General features: G+C 35.2%; 1 protein-coding gene across 1 annotated transcript in view; it reads right to left on the bottom strand.

The window, feature by feature from the left end:
* Positions 1 to 12191, bottom strand: part of SKAP2 (src kinase associated phosphoprotein 2) — a 169156-nt gene that overhangs the window by 139739 nt on the left and 17226 nt on the right. The window contains exon 4 of the mRNA XM_081536337.1: positions 11303 to 11410. Coding sequence (XP_081392463.1) covers positions 11303 to 11410 — 108 coding nt within the window. The remainder of the gene's footprint in view (positions 1 to 11302; positions 11411 to 12191) is intronic.

The following is a 12191-nucleotide window of genomic DNA, read 5'->3' as shown; positions in this document are numbered from 1 at the left end:
CAGTGAAAGAAATATATGTATATTTCTTTTTCCCTATGGTAAGATATTTTACTATTTTTGATATTATATATTATTTTTTTATTAACTTCCTTTGATGTTAAAAAAAAAGTGATGGGTATGTTCAAAATAGCATGGCTTACTGGTGGTATTAGAAAGTGAGAGGAGCTTTTGAGGACATTTAAATAAACTGACACAAGAGCACTTTTCTGAGAGTCTTTAAATATTACACTATCTTTTTCTGCTTTTTAGGCATGGAAAAGAACTAGACGGTATCCAATCTACATTAACATTTTCACTAGATATTCCAAATGAAAAGCTTTGAGGCAGCATCTTTGCTTCATGACAGCCAAACTTGGAGACTGCTCTCAGAACTCTCAAATGAAAATATAATTAAATATTTAATTATGACACTGAAGCTTAAAAGTAGATAAAGAAAAATAGAATTAGAATCCCTAAAATTTCCCCATAGTGAAAATAGACCTGATATATAAACTAAAACATGACCGTGATGATGGACAAAGATATAGAGAAAGATATAAGATACAAAACTTTCAAAAAAGTAACTAAAAATCAGAAGGATAGGAAATGAAGAGACTGAGATGGCTATAATTCTCTAACTCTAGTTCAATGCTTCTAACTGTGATAAAGGATCAGTCTCCCCCCATCCCAAATTTGTGGTGTGTTACAACACCACAAATTAATACTTAGGTTAAAAAAAATGTATATACATGTAGGTATATATGTATGTGGAGAAGGAAATGGCAACCCACTCCAGTATTCTTGACTGGAGAATCCTGTGGACAGGGGAGCCTGGTGGGCTGCCGTCTATGGGGTCGAACAGAGTCGGACATGACTGAAGTGACTTAGCAGCAGCAGCAGCAGCATACATGTATACATTTTATACATAATACGAATTACTAGAAAAAATAATGATCACATATTTGGATAATGTGGGAATATCAAAATGCTATAAACATTCCCAAGTGCTTAATCTCCGTTTCTGTACTTATATTGTTGCAGACCAGTGAGAAACATATCACAGACTCAGTCAGACCAGTCTGCAGATTACACATTGAATACCACTGCTTAGATATTAAATAATTCACGTTGCTTCCTTATGTCTCAGTTTCCTTATCTGGCAAGACTACTAAGTTTGGTGACTGACACATGGGGGAAAAAAAAACACAAAACACACACACACATCCATACAAAGGAGAAGAAACAAATCAACTTTCTTTTCTGAAACCTAAAAATAGTGACCATTTTTTCTGTTTCTTCTTTTTTTAAAACTTTTTATTTTCTATTGAGATATAGCCGATTGACAAACAATGTTGTGATAGTTTCAGGTGAACAGCAAAGGTACTCAGCCATACATACACATGTATCCATTCTTCCCCAAACAATGTTATGTGGCAACATGGATGAGAGGGGATTGTGGGTGACCATTTTTCTAAGATGATCACCCCAGTAACCCTTAGATCCTACCACAATAACTATATACTGACAAAATCTAGCCCAAAAGTCAGAATATCAACAAAATAATCTACTTGGACTATATGTCCCCTGAAATAATCCATTAAAACTGATGTGAAAGATGCATCAGGTGATTATTCATTTATATGCGTAAGGCAATAAACCTTATTGCACTTATATTTTAAAAGGCAAAGATGATATTGCTAAATGAAGGGAGTGATACCTAACTACACAAAGCAAGAATTCTTTTTTAAAAGTTATGTTAAAGACTACAGAATTCAAAGTTCACTGAGCTGCAAAAGGCACATGAAGAAAATTACTTTTTGCCATTTGCACAGTTTTTAAAGTATCCACTAAGCAACAATAACATTAAAGGTAGGCTAGGATATGTCCCTAAATGTAGAGAACAAGAAAAGGAAAGATATACTCATCTGAATGCAAAATTCCAAAGAATAGCAAGGAGAGATACGAAAGCTTTCCTCAGCGATCAATGCAAAGAAATAGAGGAAAACAATAGATGGGGCAAGACTAGAGATCTCTTCAAGAAAATTAGATACCAAGGGAACATTTCATGCAAAGATGAGCACAATAAAGGACAGAAATGTTATGGACCTAACAGAAGCAGAAGATATTAAGATGAGGTGGCAAGAACACATAGAAGAACTGTACAAAAAAGATCTTCATGACCCAGATAACCACGATGGTGTGATCACTCACCTAGAGCCACATCCTGGAATGTGAAGTCAAGTGGGCCTTAGGAAGCATCACTATGAACAAAGCTAGTGGAGGTTATGGGATTCCAGCTGAGCTATTTCAAATCCTAAAAGATGATGCTGTGAAAGTGCTACACTCAATATGCCAGCAAATTTGGAAAACTCAGCAGTGGTCACAGGACTGGAAAAGGTCAGTTTTCTTTCCAATCCCAAAGAAAGGCAAGGCCAAAGAATGTTAAAACTACCGCCCAATTGCACTCATCTCACACGCTAGTAAAGTAATGTTCAAAATTCTCCAAGCCAGGCTTCAATAGTACGTGAACCAATAACTTCCAGATGTTCAAACTGGATTGAGAAGGGGCAAAGGAACCAGAGATCAAATGGCCAATATCCATTGGATCATTGAAAAAGCGAGAGAGTTCCAGAAAAAACATCTACTTCTGCTTTATTGACTATGCCAAAGGCATAGATTCCTAAAGGGAATCAGTCCTGAATGTTCCTTGGAAGGACTGATGTTGAAGCTGAAACTCCAATATTTTGGCCACCTGATGCAAAGAACTGACTCATTGGAAAAGAAAGATCCTGATGCTGGGCAAGTATGAAGGCAGGAGGAGAAGGGGATGACAAAGGATGAAATGGTTGGATGGCATCACCAACTCGATAGACATATGAGTTTGAGCAAGCTTCAGGAGTTGGTGATGGACAGGGAAGCCTGGCGTGCTGCAGTCCATGGGGGTCACAAAGAGTCAGACACGACTGAGTGACTGAATTGGCTGACTCGTTAGAACTTACATTGCTGATTGCCTTATTTTAGGTGGCTATCTTCTCCTTCTAACTAGATTAGAAGTCTTTTGAAAATAGAACTTTATTTTCTTCATTTTGAATTCCCCACTGTCCCGCCAAGATTTCCTATTTCCTTCTTCATGAATTGTGTAAATAACTGCTAATTTACTGTATTAAAGATGCATAACTTTTTATAATGTTGAGTTTTATTACTTTTGCAATATTTCTTAAATAGCCCACTTCATTACAGTCTTATTTGCCTACTTTGTTTTATAGTGATGTATTTTCTCATTCAATGGCATAAAACTTAAAAAGATGACTCTCGATCATTCTGTGTTTTTATTTTATTCATATATGTCTTTGTATCATAAAAATATTTTACATCTGTGTATACCTTATATCAGAGAAGGCAATGGTACCCCACTCCAGTACTCTTGCCTGGAAAATCCCATGGACAGAGGAGCCTGGTAGGCTACAGTCCATGGGGTTGCTAAGAGTCGGACACGACTGAGCAACTTCACTTTCACTTTTCCCTTTCATGCACCGGAGAAGGAAATGGCAACCCACTCCAGTGTTCTTGCCTGGAGAATCCCAGGGACGGCGGAGCCTGGTGGGCTGCCGTCTACGGGGCCGCACAGAGTTGGACACGACTGAAGCGACTTAGCAGCATACCTTATATATTCAAATCCCAAAAGATGATGCTGTTATACTGCTGCACTCAATATGCCAGCAAATTTGGAAAACTCAGCAGTGGTTACAGGACTGGAAAAGGTCAGTTTTCATTCCAATCCCTAAGAAGGGCAATGCCAAAGAATGTTCAAACTACCATACAATTACACTCATTTCACGTGCTAGCAAAGTAATGCTCAAAATTCTCCAAGCTAGGCTTCAACAGTGTATGAACTGAGAACTCCCAGATGTTCAATCTGGATTTAGAAAAGGCAGAGGAACCAGAGATCAAACTGCCAATGCCTTTTGGATCACAGAAAAAACAAGAGAATTTCAGAAGTACATCGACTTCTGTTTCATTGACTACACTAAAGCCTTTGACTGTGTGGATCACAACAAACAGGGGAAAATTTTTAAAGAGCTGGAAATACCAGGCAACCTTACCTGCCTCCTGCGAAACCTGTAGGCAGGTCAAGAAGCAACAGTTAGAACCAGACATGGAACAACGGACTGGTTCAAAATTGGGAAAGGAGTATATCAAGGCTGTATATTGTCACCCTGTTTATTTAAGTTATATGCAGAGTACATCATGTGAAATGCTGGGCAAGCCAGAACCAAGATTTCCGGGAGAAATATCAATAACCTCAGATATGCAGATGACACCACACCACCCTTATGGCAGAAAATGAAGAGGAACTAAAGAGCCTCTTGATGAAGGTAAAAGAAGAGAGTGAAAAAACTGGCTTAAAACTCAACATTCAAAACACAAAGATCATGGCAGCTGGTTTCATCACTTCATGGCAAATAGATGGGGAAACAATGGAAACAGTGACAGGCTATTTTCTTGGGCTCCAAAATCACTGTAGATGGTGACTACAGCCATGATAGTAAAAAACACTTGCTCCTTGGCAGAAAAGCTATGACAAACCTAGACAGCATATTAAAAATCAGAGACATCAGTTTGCCAACAAAGGCATGTATAGTCAAAGCTATGGTTTTTCCAGTAGCTATGTATGGATGTGAGAGTCGGACCAGAAAGAAGACTGAGTGCTGAATCACTGATGTTTTTGAATTGTGGTGTTGGAGAAGACTCTTGAGAGTCCCTTGGACAGCAAGGAGATCCAACCAGTCAATCCTAAAGGAAATCAGTTCTGAATATTCATCAGAGGGACTGATGCCAAAGCTCCAATATTTGCCCACCTTATGTGAAGAGCCGACTCATTGGAAAAGACCCTGTTACTGGGAAAGATTGAAGGCAAGAAGAGAAGGGGACAACAGAGGATGAGATGGTTGTATGGCATCACCGACTCAATGGACATGAATTTGAGCAAGCTCAAGTCACAAAGAGTCAGATACAACTGAGTGACCGAACAACAATACTTTATATCTCCAAACACACAATATTGAGTGTAAAAATATGTTTTCTATTTTTTATCATTTCCCCAAACTATAACCCCCCACTTCTATCAAAGTACTTGAAGCTAGACTATACATATTACAGAAGGACTAAAATAATCATTGTTCTTATACTGCTATAACACAAGCTAGCAAATGGTATGTTAAAAGAACCCCCAGGGCTTCTCTGGTGGCTCAGTGGTAAAGAATACACCTGACAGTGCAAGAGACATGAGTTTAATTCAGGAAGATCCCACATGCCAAGAAGCAGCTAAGCCCACTGGCCACAACTATTGAGCCTGTGTTCTAGAGCCCAGGAATTCCAACTCCTGAGCCCTCATGCCACAACTACTGAAGCCTTCATGCCCGAGAGCCCATGCTCCACAACAAGAGAACAGCATGCAAGGAGAAGGCCATGCACCACAACTAGAGAGCAGCAATGAAGACTCAGCACAGTCAAAAACAGATAAATAAATACAACTGTAAAAAAAAACAAAGTAACAAAAATAAAAACACAAGTGCAACAATAGGTTATGTATACAAAGAAATGTGTAAGTTGCAAATTAATCTAAATTCTCAAGTTTGATTAAATTACATAGTATGATTTTTATTATTAAAAACCACATGACACTGTAGTTGGAAAACATTTACCCTAAATGGCCAGTTACTGAAAGAAATTTGTTGGACTTCATTGGTGGTCCAGTGCGTTAAAACTACACTCCCACTGAAGGAGGTATGGGTTCTATCCCTGGTTGGGCAGGATCCCGCAGGCTTCTTGGCCATAGAAAAGAACCTTGCTTTTTCTGGTTTTAAACATTCAGTTCAGTTCAGTTCAGTCGCTCAGTCGTGTCCGACTCTTTGTGACCCCATGAATTGCAGCACGCCAGGCCTCTCTGTCCATCACCAACTCCCGGAGTCTACCCAAACCCATGTCCATCGAGTCGGTTATGCCATCCAACCATCTCATCCTCTGTCGTCCCCTTTTCCTTCCACCCCCCATCCTACCCAGCATTAGGGTCTTTTCCAATGAGTCAACCCTTCGCATGAGGTGGCCAAAGTATTGGAGTTTCAGCTTCAACATCAGACCTTCCAATGAACACCCAGGATTGATCTCTTTTAGGATGGATTGATTGGATCTCCTTGCAGTCCAAGGGACTCTCAAGAGTCTTCTCCAACACCACAGTTCAAAAGCATCAATTCTTCGGCGCTCAGCTTTCTTCACCGTCCAACTCTCACATCCATACATGACCACTGGAAAAACCATAGCCTTGACTAGATGGACTTTTGTTGGCAAAGTAATGTCTCTGCTTTTAAATATGCTATCTAGGTTGGCCATAACCTTCCTTCCAAGGAGTAAGCGTCTTTTAATTTCATGGCTGCAATCACCATCTGCAGTGATTTTGGAGCCCAAAAAAATAAAGTCTGACACTGTTTCCCCATCTATTTCCCATGAAGTGATGGGACCAGATGCCATGATCTTAGTTTTCTGAACGTTGAGCTTTAAGCCAACTTTTTCACTCTCTTCTTTCACCTTCATCAAGAGGCTCTTTAGTTCTTCTTCACTTTCTGCCATAAGGGTGGTGTCATCTGCATATCTGAGGTTATTGATATTTCTCCCGGCAATCTTGATTCCAGCTTGTGTTTCTTCCAGCCCAGCGTTTCTCATGATGTACTCTGCATATAAGTTAAATAAGCAGGGTGACAATATATATATAGCCTTGACGTACTCCTTTTCCTATTTGGAACCAGTCTGTTGTTCCATGTCCAGTTCGAACTGTTGCTTCCTGACCTGCATACAGGTTTCTCAAGAGACAGGTCAGATGGTCTGGTATTCCCATCTCTTTCAGAATTTTCCACAGTTTATTGTGATCCACACAGTCAAAGGCTTTGGCATAGTCAATAAAGCAGAAATAGATGTTTTTCTGGAACTCTCTTGCTTTTTCGATGATCCAGCGGTTTTAAATATTACTTACATTCTATTGGAACTCAGAGAAAAATAACACATCTATTGCTTGGCTTTTATAAGAACTGACTAGTGCTACACCTAAACTTCACCTGAAAAAAAAAAATCTTTCTCAAAATATGGTGCATAATGTGTAAAAACTGACACATTAAATCTTGATTGTGCACATGGAAGTGTATATATCTAAGCTGGCTGTAGATGCATTATGAGAGTTCATTATTTATAGGCATCATAGAGATAATCCAAGTAATTCTTTGGAATAAATGATTTATATGCTTTATAAATTCAAATTTTCATATACTGATTTTTCTTAAAGAAAAACTATACCAAAAAACAAGAAAACATATTCTACTATTATAAATGATGATTAAAACAGCATAGCCTTTTTTCTTAATCCCAAACTTTTAAAATAGTTGCATACCTAAACAAGTATTTTTTTCATACAAACCTATGTTCTTGTAATGTCCACAGTTTCTAGTAACCTCTATTACTTGGGAATTTTTAGTTAAGAAAATACCAGGACAATGCATGACTATTTTATATCTTAAGCTTCATTTTGTCTCTTTCTATATGCATGCCCTAGAGGTTCCGGATTCTATCCACAAAGTGATTATGGTCTACGACTGAATCAGATTTGTAACAAATGTCCACTGGGATTCTTCGACCTAACATTGATGGTTGAGCCAATACACGTCTTCTAGCTCACTGAATCCTGTTACCTTACCTTAGGGACTTTCCACACTACACAGTTAGAAGCTTTCTTTCACAAATAATGGAAATGAATGAAAAATGGTTTCAGAATAGAAAAACAGAAACGCAAGTCATTATATGGTATCTAAAAGCTACCCTGCATCTACTATCTTAGTGCTAAACAAACATTTTAACATGTATGATAAGGAATATTCTTCAAGGTCTTAAGTTTCATTATCTCTAATTTTATACGATTACTGACATGCATCATTTCTATTAACACTTCAATATATCCAGCCATATGATAGCATTAAAATTCTAACAGTGACCTACAAAAACCTAGAAACCATTATGATTTAAGTTTTTCAGAAAAAATAAAAGCATAAAGTTAATAAAATGAAATTTCTAATAAACATAATTTTTATAAGTGTTACCAAATCAAAATGAAACTAACAGCAGTCATGAAATCATTTATGAAATGTATTTCCCTTAAAAAATAAAGTGTTTCTAAAGAGAGAGAAGAAAAATTACAAAGTACAATATTTTTAAGCTACAAGCTTTTCGAAAATCTGTCACCATTTATGTTACAATTCTGCTCATCAATAAGGTACTTTTTTCAAAGAACCATTCGAAAATCAATTATATCAACTCTTTTGTATAGAGAAGCAGCACACCTTTCAGGCAACTAGTATTAATGAGTAGACATGACTATAGAATCTCCATTTGTTTCTCTGACAAAGCTGTGGCTACTCTAGTCGCTCATTGAAATTCCATTAATCTAGTGTACCAAGGTCCAATGCGAAAATCAAAACTCCATCTAACCCTTTATCAGTTCACAATAACCTACAAGTGAACTCTGCCTGTTAGCATGCAGCAAGTTATGATTTTGCTATCAATCAGGCAGTTGGCCAATAAAAAAAAAGGGGGGGGGGGCAGGCTGGAAACGGTGTGTCTAGCAGGGTTTGAAGACTTTGTTTTTGTTTTCTGTTTTCATTCCCTTTCAATTTCTATAGGGCGTCTGGACCTTGTGAGAATATGCATTATTCTCCTTTGCTGTGATTTAATTGCTACCAGCAATCAAGTCGAAGCATCACTGAAGTGTGTGTGAATTTCATTAGAAGATATAACTTATGCTACTTTCCTACAGTACCTAATAAACCATAAAGAAACCAAAACACATATGGCTTGAGGGAATAACTGGTAAATTAGGTAGCCATTTGGGAACTGAGTGAACTTTTGAACCAGAGGAACAGAGAAAAAGAAATATTAAAGGAAAAGACAGACTTAGAATGCACAGAGATGGGCAGGTTTGACCTTTTCAGTACCTTGAAAATTACATTAGCATTATAAAAAATACATATCATGTTTGGAGTTTATAATCCATCAAAGTTGAGATACTTTGTTTAGTGCCTACCATAAGGTAAAAGTCAAAAGGACAAAACAACAATCTGATTTGACAAAAGGCCTTTTGGTGACCCATGCTAATTTAGTTACACTTATTGTTAAATGCATTATCATTTTATAATTAATATATCATTAGACTAAGGTCACACAATGAAGGAAAATTTATTCAGCAAAGGAAAGAGAACACATATAAAATCTAAGTTGCAGGGAGAAAAAACTAATATGATTAGATAATATTTTAGAGTAGAAATTAAAAGTTCAAGTAGTGGTTTTAAAATTATAACACTCAGGAGAAAATATAAAATTATCAAAAATAGCACTATTTATATACCAAAAATGAATAATACTAGAAGTTAAAATTTCAATCTAGGAATTGCTTATATAAACACTGATGAAAATGCAATATTTAACAAGCTAAAATTTAAATGTTACACATAAATATAATTTATTAAACAATATTCAAATATTGACAATGCTTTAACAATAAATCTTGTGCTATTAATATATTTCCATATATCTGGTTATGAAAACAAACATATGATAAATTATTTACCCATTAAAAAAAAATCATGTAAATGCACTATACAATAGCAATTCACTTTTCCTAACAAATCACTGGCTCTCACAGATATTTAATTGTTGGATTTCTTAGGTTGTTATTTTTTCAAGAAGGCACATAATGCTCTCTTGTACATCAAAATATTTATACTATTTTGAGAAAGCCTGAGCATATATATTCTATGAATATATTGTATGTATGTATATATATCTATATATTTTCATAAGATAAATATTTTTCATATATGTTTACATACAAACAAACTCATTTCTGTATACTAACATTATACAGACAAGCAAAACAAACCATTGTAATGTGTCTGAAAAACAGTTCAACTCAAACAATAATTCATTGTTTTGCCTGAAAATATTACTTCATCAATGATAAAACATTTTCTAGTAGAAATGCTTTTGAAGATACGTTAGAAAGGGTAATGCTCTGTTTCATATAATAAGTGTAACTGAAGAGAAATATGCATTTTTTTTTAAAAGTAGAGCCTCTAAGAGAAACAAATTCTTTCCTTTTAAAAATAGATATTAAATGTTTGCCAAAATGTAAAATTTGACACAAAATGGATATGATTATTGTTGCTACACATTGTACAAAGTTCTGAATATAAAAAAAGATTGTGTTGTTCTGAAACAGTGGTTAGAATGTTTATCACTTATGCATATACTTGACTTATCCCTGTTCTGCAATAGACATAATTTTATACCTCATAAAAGCAATTTATGTTTCCAAAGGGAATAATCTGGATAACATAAAATGTGGAGTGCTCTGTTGCAGGAAGCATATTTTCATTCAGCAATTGTATTTAGAGATAGAACTGCACAGTTTGATCATCATATAGTGGCAGACGGCATTATTCATTTCTATGTCTATGTGAAACTTTGAGTGCCACAAATTAATATGCATGGCTAATTTATCAATACGCATTCTTAATTTGTAACTATATATCACCCTCACAGGTCTCTATAGTTCAGATGCACTCAACTGGGTGGCACAACAAAGTACATGCTACAGTAAAAACAAGTTTCATAACTTTGGAAGTTTTTAAAAACTACTAAGAGATAAATAATCAATTGTATTACCATTTCAATTAATACAAAATACTATAATATTACTGTATAATATGGGATATTTTTAGATGATAATTAGAAAAATGAAAATGTATATAAAAGAAGCATTTGATGAAAACTTGTCTCAATGAGAGAGGGCAATGTAGGAATAATTAATTTAATATTTTATGAACTCATTTTGTATGATGTTTTCAGGAAAAAAGAGATCAAAAACCTTTTTAATTATTTATAAAATAAATAATATAACAAGCCATTAAGCAGCCCAATAAAATTAAACAAGAATCTGATAATATTAAATTAACCAACAAGTATACTAATAATATTTATATGATGATATGATACAAGTACTCTTCTCAAAATTCAAGTAAAGAAAATTTTCTAGGAGAAGAAGGAACTACATACTTAGGAAAACCACTAGAGAGAGCTCTTCTGTTCCTTAAAAGGTTCTGGTAAAGGTAAGTTAACTGAAGCTTCTGTGTTTATCTGCTTTCTGACAAGATCACCACCTTTACATATTGCACTGTTCTGTGTTAAGAATGTCAAGAGGTATATTCTACAGGAAAATGTAACATACCATCAGAGGGGGCTTCATCATCTTTATCGTATCTTTCTGAGGCTAATGAAATAGTGTCTGGAGGCCCAGCAAAAGGGTCATCATATTCTTCTCCATCTTCTGCATCACCTATAAAAGAATCAGAGATAAAAGAATGGATGCACATTATAACTGAACCACTCTGCTGTACACCATAAACTAACGTAACATTGTAAATCAACTATACCCCAATATAAAATAAAAAGTAAATTTAAAAATACTATTTAAAAAAACAAACAGAAAAGAATCAGAGAAAAGTCTTTTATAATTTAGCCATCTTTAAAAAGTGTTACTTTGTCAAAGAGGTAAATTGTACTATTAAATTCAGTCACTTTCATGGAAGAACAAAGAAAACTTTTTGAACTAGGAAAAAACAGATCCTATTTTAATGTATATCTGTTGTAATTTAGATAAAAGTAATAGTTTTTGAAAGTCAGTATACAACTGCTTCTTTCTGTTACAAAAGTGTACAAGTTACAAAATCATTACGGCCTCTACAAAGATGAATATAAAATACTAGAAGCAGGTTAAAACATGGTGTGTATCCAAAACAAACAAAACCAAAGTAACAATAACAGCAACCAAAAAAATCATGGCAAGCACAAGAAAAAATAATTCTAGTTAACTCCATTTACCTACTCAATAACTGGAAAAATGATGATGAGAAATTGATAAATCAAAGCCATATGAACATTTTACATTTTCAGTAAAAATCACACAATTACATTTGAATAGATTAAAGATACTCAGTTGCATTTTTAAGAGCAGGAATCTTTTATAGAAAAACTGCTTTAAAATCCATGTAAACCTTTTAAATTCAGACAAGGTGATTTACAAACTAGACACTTTCAATTTTTCATTCAGTGATATG

Source organism: Giraffa tippelskirchi, chromosome 10, assembly GCF_054371585.1.
Source record: "Giraffa tippelskirchi isolate mGirTip1 chromosome 10, T2T-mGirTip1v1.2.pri, whole genome shotgun sequence".
In the NCBI taxonomy this organism is placed as follows: domain Eukaryota; kingdom Metazoa; phylum Chordata; class Mammalia; order Artiodactyla; family Giraffidae; genus Giraffa; species Giraffa tippelskirchi.
The sequence above is the reverse complement of the archived record's forward strand: the minus strand, read 5'-3'. Positions and strand labels throughout refer to the sequence as shown.